The sequence below is a fragment of the Squalius cephalus genome (genome assembly GCF_949319135.1).
Source record: "Squalius cephalus genome assembly, chromosome: 1".
NCBI classification, from domain to species: Eukaryota; Metazoa; Chordata; class Actinopteri; order Cypriniformes; family Leuciscidae; genus Squalius; species Squalius cephalus.
In genome coordinates, this window is record NC_137122.1 from 56,625,063 (window position 1) to 56,638,724 (window position 13,662).

At 36.8% G+C, this 13,662-nt stretch overlaps 1 protein-coding gene across 2 annotated transcripts in view; it reads left to right on the forward strand.

Moving 5' to 3' along the window:
* The window catches only part of LOC307155443 (uncharacterized protein), a 106,755-nt gene that overhangs the window by 14,809 nt on the left and 78,284 nt on the right, over positions 1–13,662 (forward strand). Inside the window, exons 4-7 of one of the 2 annotated variants that reach the window (XM_079866057.1) lie at positions 396–2,330; positions 3,600–3,773; positions 5,496–5,669; positions 8,718–8,879. The exons of the other annotated variant lie outside the window; for it this stretch is intronic. Of the exons in view, the coding sequence (XP_079722183.1) occupies positions 396–2,330; positions 3,600–3,773; positions 5,496–5,669; positions 8,718–8,879 (2,445 nt within the window). The remainder of the gene's footprint in view (positions 1–395; positions 2,331–3,599; positions 3,774–5,495; positions 5,670–8,717; positions 8,880–13,662) is intronic. 2 annotated transcript variants of the gene reach the window in all.

The window sequence follows — 13,662 nt, forward strand, 5'->3', positions numbered from 1 at the left end:
TTCAACACAAGAACACCGAGTGTACACACAAACAACAAGAGGGATATATGCAATAAAGTTCTTTAAACAAAAAAAAACTGAAATCATGTTCTCTTTTTTTTTTTACAACAAATACAACAGAAACTGAAATTGTGATGTAAAGAAAGAGTTGGTTGGGCCTTTTGTTAAATATTGTTTTTTTATGATTCTCTGTTATTTCTTTTTTATATGTCTATATGACACTGTATTTTTGTCACATGGGTTTTCTGCATCAGCGTTATATGGACAGTAATCATATTATAGTCTATTAATCAAACACTTCTTTCTAAATGTGTTTGTGGTATGATTTCAAATAGGATAATTTAATATTAGAGACATTTAAAAAATTTCTCACTTTTGTTTTTGTGTTTTTTCAGTGGTGGAAGAGCTGACCAGATCAGAGATGTGTCCTGTCAGACCAGCACATCCTCCTGTCAGAAACACATCAGTCATCATGACACAGAAGCAGCCCTGCAGCTCGACTCTCACCAATCAGTGCATGATGATCTTCAGAGAGTCAAAGACCAGCACAAAACCAGCATGAAGAACAGATACGAGAGAGTTTTTGAGGGAATCAAACTACAAGAGAATCAGACCCTCCTGAACAGGATTTACACACAGCTGTACATCATAGAGGGAGAGAGTGAAGGGGTGAATGAAGAACATGAGGTGCTACAGATGGAGAAAAGTTACAAGACACTCCAAGACACTCCAATCCACTGCAATGACATCTTTGATCCTTCACCTGAACCTGGATATGAGGAGAAGAGAAGAGAGAAGAAAGACAAAATCAAGACTGTTCTTACTAAAGGCATCGCTGGGATTGGAAAAACCGTCTCTGTGCAGAAGTTCATTCTGGACTGGGCCGAGGGAAAAGCCAATCAGGATGTAGATTTCATGTTTGTGCTTCCATTTAGAGAGCTGAACTTGATTAAAGATCATCAGTACAGTCTCCACAGACTTCTGCTGGACTTTCATCCTGAACTTCAACATCTGGACTCAAAGATTTATGATGAATGTACAGTTTTGTTCATCTTTGATGGTCTGGATGAAAGCAGATTGACACTGAAGTTTTCAGACAGTGAGAAAGTTTCTGATGTGACTGAGTCTTCATCTGTGGGTGTGTTGATGTCAAACCTCATGAAAGGAGATCTGCTTCCCTCTGCTCTCATCTGGATCACCACCAGACCAGCAGCAGCCAATCAGATCCCCTCAAACTACATCAACCGTGTGACTGAAATACAGGGATTCAATGACCCCCAGAAGGAGGAATATTTCAGCAAGAGAATCAGTGATGAGCATCAAGCCAGCAGAATCATCTCACACATCAGAAAAGCAAGAAGCCTCCACATCATGTGCCACATACCCGTCTTCTGCTGGATCTCAGCCACTGTGCTTCAAAACATCCTGAAACAAGATCTCAGTGCAGAAATCCCTCAAACTCTGACTGAAATGTACATCCACTTCCTCCTCATTCAAACTCATATGAGGAACCAGAAGTATGAAGAGAGAGATGCAGAGAAACTCCTGCTGTCCAACAGAGATGTGATTGTGAAACTTGCTGAACTGGCTTTCAATCAGTTGATGAAGGGCAATGTGATGTTCTATGAGGAGGACCTGATTGAGAGCGGCATAGACGTCACTGACGCCTCAGTGTATTCTGGGATTTGCACTGAGATCTTTAGGGAGGAATCTGTGATTTATCACAGGAAGGTTTACAGCTTTGTACATCTGAGCTTTCAGGAGTTTTTTGCAGCACTGTATGTGTTTTTCTGCTATTTACACAAGAACAGTGAAGTTCTGAAAGAGTTCCTCACAGGAAAGTCCAGAACTCAGTTTGAGAATATTCCTCTGGACGAGCTCCTGAAGGAAGCAATGAATAAAGCCTTGGAGAGTAAAAATGGACACCTGGATCTTTTACTTCGATTTCTTCATGGCATCTCACTGGAGTCCAACCAGAGCCTCTTACAGGATGTGCTGATTCACACAGAGAACAACCCAGAGAGCATCAAGAAAATAATCCAAAACCTCAAACGAGGTCAAAAAAACAATGTCAGTCCTGAAAGATGGATGAATCTGTCACACTGCATGATTGAGATGAAGGATCATTCTGTTGTTAAAGAAATGCAGGCATTTTTAAACTCTAAAACAAAAAGAAAAAATCTTTCTCTTGCTCAATGCTCAACATTGGCGAACATGATCCTGATGTCAGAGGAGGCACTGGATGAGTTAGACATTATGAAGTACAACATCAAATCAAAAGAGGGTAAATTGAGACTGTTCCCTGCTGTGAGGAACTGCAGAAAAGCTCTGTGAGTGTGAAAATATAAACATAATTATATTTGACAGAAGTTGTGACGGAGGTTTGATGAGTTTTATGGGGGTTTGTGTTCACAAACTCTTTTTTTTGTGTAGTTTTATATTTTGTGAACATAACCAAGCTACCAGTAAAACTAGTCCAACTCTAAGGCAGGTGTTGATGTCATTTTAGTCAATATAATTGGTTTATGTAATAATGTAGTAATGTCCTGCTGAGTTTAGGACACTGGCCCTCCAAATATCCTCACACAAGCGAATCTCATTCAGATTTACTTGGAAATTACAGACAGGTGTGTTTAACTAGAGTTAGAACTTAAGTCTGCAGGACATCAGCCCTCCAGGACTGGAGTTGAAGATCCCTGATGTACATAATGTACTTTTAATTCAAATGTTTGTTTTAATTTTGAACAGAGTGAATGTTTAAGTAACATGATCTTTTATGGTGAATTTAGTTAACTAAATCCGTGCTTCTCAAACCTGTCCTGGGTCCCCCAACACTGCACATTTTTGATGTCTCCCTCATCTAACACACCCAGTTTAACTCAGTAGTTCATTAGTAGACACTGCAAGAATTGAATTGGGTGTGACTGATGTGAGAGACATCCAAAATGTGCGATGATGGGGAATAATATATTGCATTAAAATATATTACGATATATTGAATAATCCTGAATAATGTAATGTACATTACATTACAAACATGTAAAGTCTAATTGGTCAAACAAAAATTAGTTGAGTTCAAAAGACTCAAAATTCCCATCCAAATAGTTGCCTCAATTTTTTTAGTTACACCAAGGCAATATGTTTTAGTTTGGAAACCTGTTGCCTTAAATTTCTCAATTATTTCTAACACATTCTCAAGCAAAATATTGCCTTGGTTTATCTCAAAAATAATTGGGGCGACTATTTGAATGTGTATTTTGTGTTTGACCAGTTAGACCAACAGAACTTTCCTTGTAAACTCAACCCAAATACTTTGTGTAGCAGAAACATAACTCAAGTGAAAGTAACAAATGAATACACATTAGTGCAATAATAAATATATTGTCACATATTTTTCAATATATGATAAGTGACAATTCCTTATGTATCATTCATTATATAATAATATATTAATATAATATATTATTCTGTATATTTCCAATATATTTAAACCATTTAATATATTGATCATAAATACGTATATGTACATATATTTTCTGTGCATAAGGAGACATCGTCACAACAGCATGCATTTTAACCAGAGTCCTTGTTGTTTTCAGGTTGGCATACTGTAATCTCACAGATCAGCACTGTGAAATTTTGGCCTCAGCTCTACAATCATCAAACTCCCCCCTGAGAGAGCTGGACCTGAGTAACAATCACCTGCAGGATTCAGGAGCAAAGCTGCTCTCTACTGGACTAAAGAGTCCAAACTGTCAGCTTAACATACTGAGGTTTGTGTTTCACACTGATGATAATTAGTACAGACCCCGTCAAGCATGTTTAAGAAGAAAACATTTTGGGAAATAGAAAATTGTTCTGTTTTTCTCTTCATAAGCCTACCACAAATCTAACTGCCTTCATGGAGATGTGTATACAGTGGGGTCCAAATGTTTGAGGCAAAAAGTAAAAATGTTTATATTCTGCACTCTTTTATCATTTTATTAACATATTTTCATGACAAATTACCCTTTTCTAAGCCCTGTCTTTTAAATTTTACTGACCAGTCCTACATTAACCGGGCAGAGATCGCAGTCCTACTGGCGAAGGATGCCATAGACCTCGTCCCTCCAGCCGAAATGTAGACGGGTTTTACATCCTCTACTTTATTGTACCCAAGAAAGGCGGGGGGCAAGTGTTAAAATCAGGCCTCCCATTTAAAATGCTAACCCATAAATGCATCTTCGGATGTGTCCGTCCCCGAGATTGGTTTGCAGCGATCGACCTGAAGGACATGTATTTTCATGTCTTGATTCTCCCTCAACACAGACCATTCCTACGCTTTGCGTTTGAAGGGCGGGAATATCTATACAAAGTCCTTCCCTTTTCAGGATATCCCTGTCACCTTGCGTCTTCACAAAGGTCGCGGAGACAGCTCTTGCTCCCCTGAGAGGACACATTTGCACATTTAACTATCCCAACGACTCGCTCATACCAGTCCAGTCATGAGATCAATTGTGGGAACACAGGGACTTGCTCAGACACCTTGCAGAGGATCTCTTTTCTCGGTATGGAGCTGGACCAGACAGCACGCCTTACAGAGTAACGTGATCAGTCGATGAACATTTCACAGTTTAACTGCTTGAATTTGTTCAAAGGCAGGACGGTGGCCTCACTGAAAAAATGGCATCCACAGCCGCAGTAACGCCACTCGGATTGCTTCATATGAGGCCACTTCAACATTGGCTTCACGGCCGAGTCCCGAGATGGGCATGGCAACGCGGAACACACTGGGTGACAATCACCCCGGCTTGTTGCCAAACCTTCAGCCCATGGTCAGACCCTGTGTTTCTACGGGGAGGAGTTCCCCTAGAGCAAGTGTCCAGGTTGCTGTTGTCTCCACGATATCCTCCACTGGCTGGGGTGCCACGTACAAGGGGCATGCAAGTTCGAGTTTTTGGACGGGTCTCCAACTGCATTGGCACATCAACTGCATCGAGTTGCTAGCAGTACATTTTGCACTGGCCTCAAATCGCTGCAACGAGACAAACACGCACTGGTCCGTACGGACAGCACTGTGATTGACATCAACAATCAAGGTGGTCTACGCTCCCGCCGCATGTCGTAGCTCGCCCGCCACCTCCTGCTATGAAGTCAGAAGCATCCGAGGTCACTACATGCACATCTTTAGTGCCGCTTCTATATGCTTTTGAGTTTAATGTAAACTTTTTTATTATTTTAGCACCTCCAGATCGAAATCTAAAATCATCTGCATTTCTGACATGCTCATAGAATAATTTTGTCTTGTTGGGAATGTTTGTCCCTGTTTTTGTTTCAGTTTTGTTTTTATTTAAAATCTTGTTCATTCTGAATATTTGTGTTTGGTGTGAAAGAACTTTAATGTTCAACAGCAGAGATTGTTTCAATCACCACTGCTTTTTTGTGTGAGACTGTCATTGACTGCTATGTGATTTTGAACTAAATTTTGGACACTAACATGAACACTGTTGTTATAGATCATCTGGCTGTCTTATGACTGAGGAAGGTTGTGCTGCTCTGGCATCAGCTCTGAGTTCAAACATTTCACACCTGAGAGAGCTGGACCTGAGTAACAATGACCTGCAGGATTCAGGAGTGAAGATACTCTGTGTTGGACTGAATAGCCCAGACTGTCAACTCATCATACTTAGGTTTGTGCTTCATAGAAAAAAAAAAAAAAAATAGAAAATTTAAAAAGTCTAAAAATGACAGAAATATTTTAACTTGTTTGGGGTAGTTTAATTCATACACGGTTTGATTCCATTATACATTTATATAATACTCTTCTGTCAATTAAGGCTAAAGTCTGTCATGATCTAACATATCATGATATTAACCCTTAAAGGCCTAGAACATTTTTTTGGGGCACCTGACTCTGTACTTTTCTTTGTTTTTCTTTCCCATTATAGCAGTCACCATCAAGTGCCATATATCATTTTAACATTTCACATGTAAGTTTTAAATATTCTGGCTGACCCCCAAGCCCCAAGTTTTTCAAGGAAATTATTTCTGTTATTTAGAACGTATCACTTTATTGTTTCCATGGTGACGAAGCAGCCACAATAGCGCTGAATGACTGATGATCTGCTTTTATTTCATTTTTTTTTATTCAAAATATTCACAAATTTATTATTATTGTTATTATTATTATTATTGTTGATATTCCGATTGTCAAATATGTGCAAGTGGATGTTTTGTTGTTTAAACACTTTAATAACGAGCTTGTTAATTGAATTATATGCGTGCTGGGCGCCGTCATGTTATTTAGTGCCGCAGTTCAGAGAATCGGATCTGTTGGATTTACAACACTTGAATTCATCCACTTCTGCCGAAATACATGAAAGTACGTGGCCGGTGAATTGGGAGAAGAATAGAGTTAACTTTAAAGTTAGTTACACAATGTGTATCTGATATGAATAAAACGTGTTGTCTAATTATAATGGTAAGGATTATTATTGCTGCTTCCATAAACATCAGTGTGTATTTTACAAACACAAAATTTATTGTTTTTTAGTACTTATGTGAATTTAAATATCTGAAACCTAAAATAAACATTTTGTGGTTGAAAACACTGAATAGTTGTGATATATGACTAGCGCTGAGCACGTCCATCTCTTGCTCAGCGCCAGTCAACGCACAAAAGCACATTTCAAACTAGCAGTTGATCACATGATGCACTGAACGTTCTAATCACAGTGGTGTGATTGTACGCTCCAGGGACCAGCCGAAGGAGAACTTGAAGTTTAAATCTAGCTCATTTAAATTGCCATTTTTACATTTATTTTGAATGGGAATGGATGAATTTACCTGATTTAAGAAAAACAGCAGCACATGTTTTCAAACTCAAACAGAACCTCCTGAAGTTCCAAATTATATTTGGATATTCTAGATTCCCAGGTGAAATTTTGTCTACATGTAACAATCCCTAAGCAAGTAGTAGCCATTTATTACAACATCATTATAGGCGCTTTTCATTGAAAAACTGGTGATTTTTATTTACTGACAATGTAGATGTGTCCAAAAAAAAGTTCATGAAGTAAAGTAAATATAAACATTGTTATATAATAATAGAACACTGAAGCAAAGTGAAAACATTTTCACAAACTATATAAGACGTATTTACAAATACGAAAAGGAACTCTTGGCTGTGCCTGTCATCTCTGCAATTAACGCAATTCCTTTGGGACATTGTGTAGTGACTCATTTGAAAACATAAATTTTAGTGCCTCATCTGATGTGTAAAGCAGTTTTATACTTGTTTTTGATTTGTCAGAGAGTTCGCTCATGGAAATCTATTATTTTGTGTTTGTGCACGCAAATAGCTATGCATGTACACACACACTTATGCAACTACTTTCACTTTGCGTCAGTTTAAATTTTCAAAGAAAGATGTTAATTGGTGGTGCAAAAGACCAAACCTATGTTTATTGGTTGAGTAGATGATAGTTTAAACCAATCTGGGGATGGGGGTGGGCCTAAGCATCAACAAACGTTCCTGTTTGGCTCTGAGGAACAAACCACATTGGTTTCTTTAAATAATCAATGCTTATCAAAACTTGATGACGCAATCACGTTCACTACGGACAGAGCCTCTGAATGTCCAACTGAGACAAACGCCGGGAATCTCCTCTTTACAAGACTTTTTAAAGCACACAGATTGGATTAGTGTTTCAGTAGTTATTAAACATTTAAGAACAATAGTTATTTTTAGCCGTGAGCGGCTGTGCTGTTTTACATTACATTATCTGTACTTTACATATAATATGTATATATAATATAATAATTTACTGGAGTAATATTTTAATAAAGTATTCCTTTTCAATTTTACTCGTGTAAAAGTACAAAAGTACGTGATTTTTAGTGTTAAAAGTAAAAAAATTACAAACAGAATATTAAATGAGATAAAAATTAGAGGTCCGGTTCTTGATATTAGCACCCCTTCTCTCCATCTCTAGCTCACAGCAGACTGATGGTTGGAGGAGGTTTAAGGATGTTCAGCCCAAGTCATCAAACTGACATCATCAGAGAAAAACCACATTCAAGATTGGAAACAAATTGTCACATATTGTTAAAAGATTGCAAAGACTGTCTTTCAAGGCAAACAGCTATTCTTCTGCTTGGGTGTCATTAGTGCTGTCAGTTGGAGAACGCTGAATAATGCAGAATTAGAGGGGGAGGAGTCAAAGTGAAATATCCCAAAATACTGTTACCCCCGGCTACACAGACAATGCTTAAGCTAGTCCCAGACTACAATGCGTGTTTGAGCTGGTTAAACTGCTTCCTTGTTTTGTCTCAAAATGCACACCAGTAATGTTTTTTTTCTAAGGCACGTTTATAAAAGCTACTTAAATGTCTTATTTGAACTAAGGCCTAATCCTGGCTTAATCTATGACCTGTCTGTGAAACCAGGCCTTAGTGAATAAATAGTTTGAATAGTGACTGCCGCTAATTTTAATTTTAAAGGGGATTGAGGCTTCACAAATTAGGGGATTAGGGACTTCATATTCACAATTATTTTTTTCTGAATAATTGTTCAGTTCTTTAACAAAGACAAGGTAACAAAACATTCGGGACTTTACAAAAATCATTCAAGGCTTCAACCCCGTTTGCCCACTCCTAGCGCAGCCCCTGCCTCAGGCTATATTTTTACTGTGCATCTCTAAAATGAAGCACACTAACATGAACACTTGTTGTTGTAGATTATCTGGCTGTATGGTGACAGAGGAAGGTTGTGCTGCTCTGGCATCAGCTCTGAGTTCAAACCCTTCACACCTGAGAGAGCTGGACCTGAGCTACAATCACCCAGAAGATTCAGGAGTGAAGCTGCTCTCTGATAAACTCAAACATCTGGACAAACTCAAGTATGTAGAGCAGTAATAGTCATCATGTCTGATGTGTATTTGAGTATTATATTTGAGAAAGACTGAGTTTTCCATTAGGGTTTTTTTTTATTTATTTATTTTTTTGGTTGTCATGAGATGATGCTTTTGTTCTCACAAAGACTTAGACTGTACATTAATGTATTGCTCTATCCTCTTAATGCACCACAAATAATGTTCAGAAATATTACAACACACAATTATCATTCATAATAAATTAACAGACATAGAGATTTATCATGATGACCATAATAATAATAATATGATTATTAGCTTCAGTCATAGAGAATTGGTATATTCCACCTGCTCCATAAAAAAAAATATATATATATATATATATATATATATATATATATATATATATATTAGAGCACTGATATCACTGAAGTTATCATCACTGAGTGAACATAATTTAAACATATTTGTCACAATGAGCAAATTTTTATATTTTTATATTCTCTATTTTAAAACCTTCAAAATGATGTATGATTTGTTGGAATCAGACAAAAAATGACTGAGCTACACCTGTTCGAAATCAATAGAGTCAGCAAAGTAAATTTTGAGAAAAATCGAGTTAAAGTTTTCTGAAAGTTCCAAAACAAAATCATCTTAAAACCTTAAAATCCCTGGTAACACCACCAAACTTGCCACACACCAATTCACAACCAAATATCTGTAGGAAAAATATAGATTTTTTTTCCCCATGATAACACAATTGTTTGATTTAGCATTGAGACAGACAGCCTATATATTAAGACCTACTGTAACGCACAGATGTAATATAATGTTACACATCAGATGTTTTTCCCCAACAGTTAACCAAATGTTCACTTAAGGCATAACAGATAATGTTTGTGTAAATACTCGCCAAGACAGACATTTTGAAATGCTGTAATTCTGGGTGTATGTGTATATCGGGATTGCGCGCTGTCTGAGGCGTATTTGTGCGCACACTTCAGATCTGTCAGTCAGTGAGAATAAGATCGTTCTGTTTACATCAGCATGAGTTTGAAAATCACATTTCATTGGTTCAGACTCATGCCACTGAGAATTCGCTATGAATATTCACAAAGTTGAAATGCTTTAAAACAATACCAAACTTGTGCTGAGAGGAAGCGCCAGTCATCGAGACGCGAGCAGAGTAAATTGCATTTTTTCATGGATTGAAGGAAAGGTACTCCTCTTAGAAAATGTACAAATAAAGATACTTTAGATGTTTAATTGCTATTTGGAGCATTTGGAATTGCTAGAGGAGGACCTGATGAACTCATTTTTGTGAAAACCTCAAATTCGGCCAAAATTTACATTTTTCACTTATTTTGCCTGTAGCTCGTAATTAGTCTGTGCACATTTCGACTTAATTTGCCAGCACGGGTCACATTTGTTTACGTCTGTAAGTCTTTAATGATAGAAAATTACTGTGTGCAGCTGTAACACTCTTTTATATCCGTGTGTATGTTTGTACCCAAAAGACATGATACAAACAAAACAAACAAACAAATGTCAAATGAATATTAAGTGCCTGTGTACTGCATGTATGAAATGGACCAGTAGCAGAACTGCTAGTGGACGGTAAGTTAACAAACTGAAACTGCACCACAAAATAATCAGTGTTATGTTCTGCTCTATGACTATACACTGTACAACCCAGCAAGTTAAGCTAACTCGTATCTCAATTCAATTAAGTTTTTTTTTTTTTTTAAACAATAGTTATGCGTACTCTGTAGTGAACCTATTTCAATTGAGTCCACTAAAACGAGGATATTTCTTAATATACAATCAAACTATTCACTAAATTTAAATACTTTATATAGCTGAAACTTCACTATATTTAGTAAATATAGTGCAGGTGTTTATGGCAGCCTCTATAAATAACTGCAAGTGAAAATGATTTTCACAAAATGATTATGACTAGAGTAGGGCTGGGCGATACAGCTAAACAATTTATCACAATATAATATTGTATAATAAATAATATCGTTTCATATCATACAGTATCAATAATTATTGAATATTTGTATAACCTTTTTAAACAGACCAGTAGCAAAAGTTTTAAATTTAACCACTGTATTTTTTAATTTACTCCATTTATTAATGCAAACAACAGATCATTTTAGTTTTAACAGTCAAACACACAATAAAATGTACACAAACATCTTCTTTCTTATATATTATCCTGTTAACCTTCACGAGGACGTTGAAGCACTGAATCATTCTTTGTTTAAATTAGTTCAAAGTTACTGTTAGATTTAATGTTATTACCTTGACAAACTGTATCATTAAAAAGATCGAAGATTCAAGCTTCAGTATTTGACAACTATTTTATTCGGAGAATCTTAAGGCGGGCATACACTGTGCGATGTCTGTGCGATTTCAGCAAAGTACCTACTCACACTGAACGAGTAGATCGCATGCGATGTAAAGCCAAAGCTCAGGATTTATGTGCTCACACTATACGGTCCGAACGTCGAGCTGCGACTTCACTGCTCACACTATACGTGTGAAATATGCGCGAATCAGCGCAATAAAACCTTGTGCCGATATCATGTTGTCAAAACAAGCATCAGCTATCAATATCAAGATGATTTAGCATTTCCAATTTATGTATTCAATTATGATTAGTATTATTGTATTATTATTATTATTATTATTATTATTATTATTATGGAAGGTAGGCTACTTTTATTATTAAATTGATAGGCTATTATAATTAAATTGCTACACAATAATTTCATAGCACGTCACCGCATAACCAACACGATGTGAGGATAATAAAATATTACATAGAAGCGTACTCCTCATTGAAAATAGTCTAAGACATTTAGGTCGATTACAATGTTATTAATTAATTATATGCCTATAATTCAGTCTAGTATGTCCGAACTAGTGTTGTCAAAAATATCGATATTTCGATAAGTATCGATACTGAAATATCTGGACGATACCAATACTAATTTCCCGAAGTATCGATACTAACGTTAGCCGAGCTGTCACTTTCACTTCTCTCCAAAGACGCGTTGACAAACAGCACACGCACACTTGTCTCACTCGCTCTGGTTAAATAGCAAAACTGAAGTGAATGTGGTCGCGTTTTTTTTTTTTGCAGTGAGAGGCGCCTATTTTCAATTGGTTTCCAGCGAGCGTTCTGCGCGCTGTTTATGCGCCTCGCGGGCCTTCCGTTTTAGTGATGAAAGCTAGTTGCTTGAACGCCCGGAGAGTGCGATGATGGAGGATAAACTTGTGGTGTTCTCGCGGGTTACCAGGAGCTTAACGATTTCACGAACCTTAACTACCACAATGTTAACAGAAAGTAAATAAAGTTAATAAAAGGCTGATTTGATGTTTACTTGACTGACAGGACAGCTGTTTCAGTGGTTGCCTAGCAACATAAAACGTTACGCACGCAGCGCACTGCTCGTTCTGTGTGATGGTTCGTTTTGTTTTCGAACCTGAAAAACGCGTCAGGTGTGATCGGGGCCTAATATAGCAAAGCACCTGAAAGACCGACACCCGGATCTATATAAATAATTTCGAGAGGTTGGTAACTCTTCTCATTTTAAGATTTCTGAAATATTAACCAAGATGGCCTAGAATTGTTGTTGATCATATGAGTGTGTGTCGTCTCGTTTTTTCACCGTAATTCTTAAAGTTAATATAATCTGACTGAGGAATCTTAGACAAGTAAATATTTTAACTGTGGTCAAATGTGCTTATTTAACTTTATTAAAATAAATTATTATTTAATTCTGCTATTTGCCTTCATTAGCGATTATCATCAATTTGATTACACAGATACTAATTAAACTAAACTGAACTAGACAATGACATCTCTGAATTCAATAATGAAATACCTTTAACTGAAAATTGAATGTTTAATCTTATTATTATACATTACTGACACTCTATCTTCCAATTTGAGACTGTAAAGTGCTTTGACACAATCTGTATTGTTAAAAGCACTATATAAATAAAGCTGACTTGACTTCATGTCGATCCAGTGAGCATTGTTTTCGCGTGTGGTGCATGCACGTTTGCGTTTAAATCTGTTCATCAAATAACGTTAATGTATTAACCAGCATTTATGCTTTTGAACAAGTGCACTACCTCAGGATATTTTTGTTCATGTAAAATATACCTCATTGTCATGTTCTAAACTTGTTATATTTAGCTTTAAATAAAAAAATACCCCCTTAATATTGTGGCAGTTTTTTTCTCCGTGGTATCGAAAATGGTATCGAATATCGATATTTTTCAAGGTATCGTATCGAAGTTAGAAATTCTAGTATCGTGACAACACTAGTCCGAACACTGCAATAATTAATCAATGAAAATTAGAAACAGCTTTAATTCAAAAACATTGTTTAACAAATTAATAAAATGTAGTTAAACTACAAAACTTAAAGGTCTCCCTTCATTTCGTGTTTTTTTTTTTTTTTTTTTGCTGCAGATGAAACTTCTGTTTTCGCGCACATGCGATATAGTCACGAGGACCGACCAAAATTTCTAACATGCCAGAAATTCATCCGACCATTCAATTGCCGGTCGGGAGAGGTTAATCGCCTCTCATTTCCCCCTGTACACTGCACGACAAACGACGTACGACAAAGCTGAAAATCGACCCGACCTGAAAAAGAGTCGCTCGAGTCAAATTTGGCTCAAAATCGGACGAAAATCGCACAGTGTGTGCCCACCTTTGTAGTGACAGTTAAGTCTTAATTTGTTTCAGGAGTTATGTAATTAAAAAAAAAAAGTCGATACCTTTAAT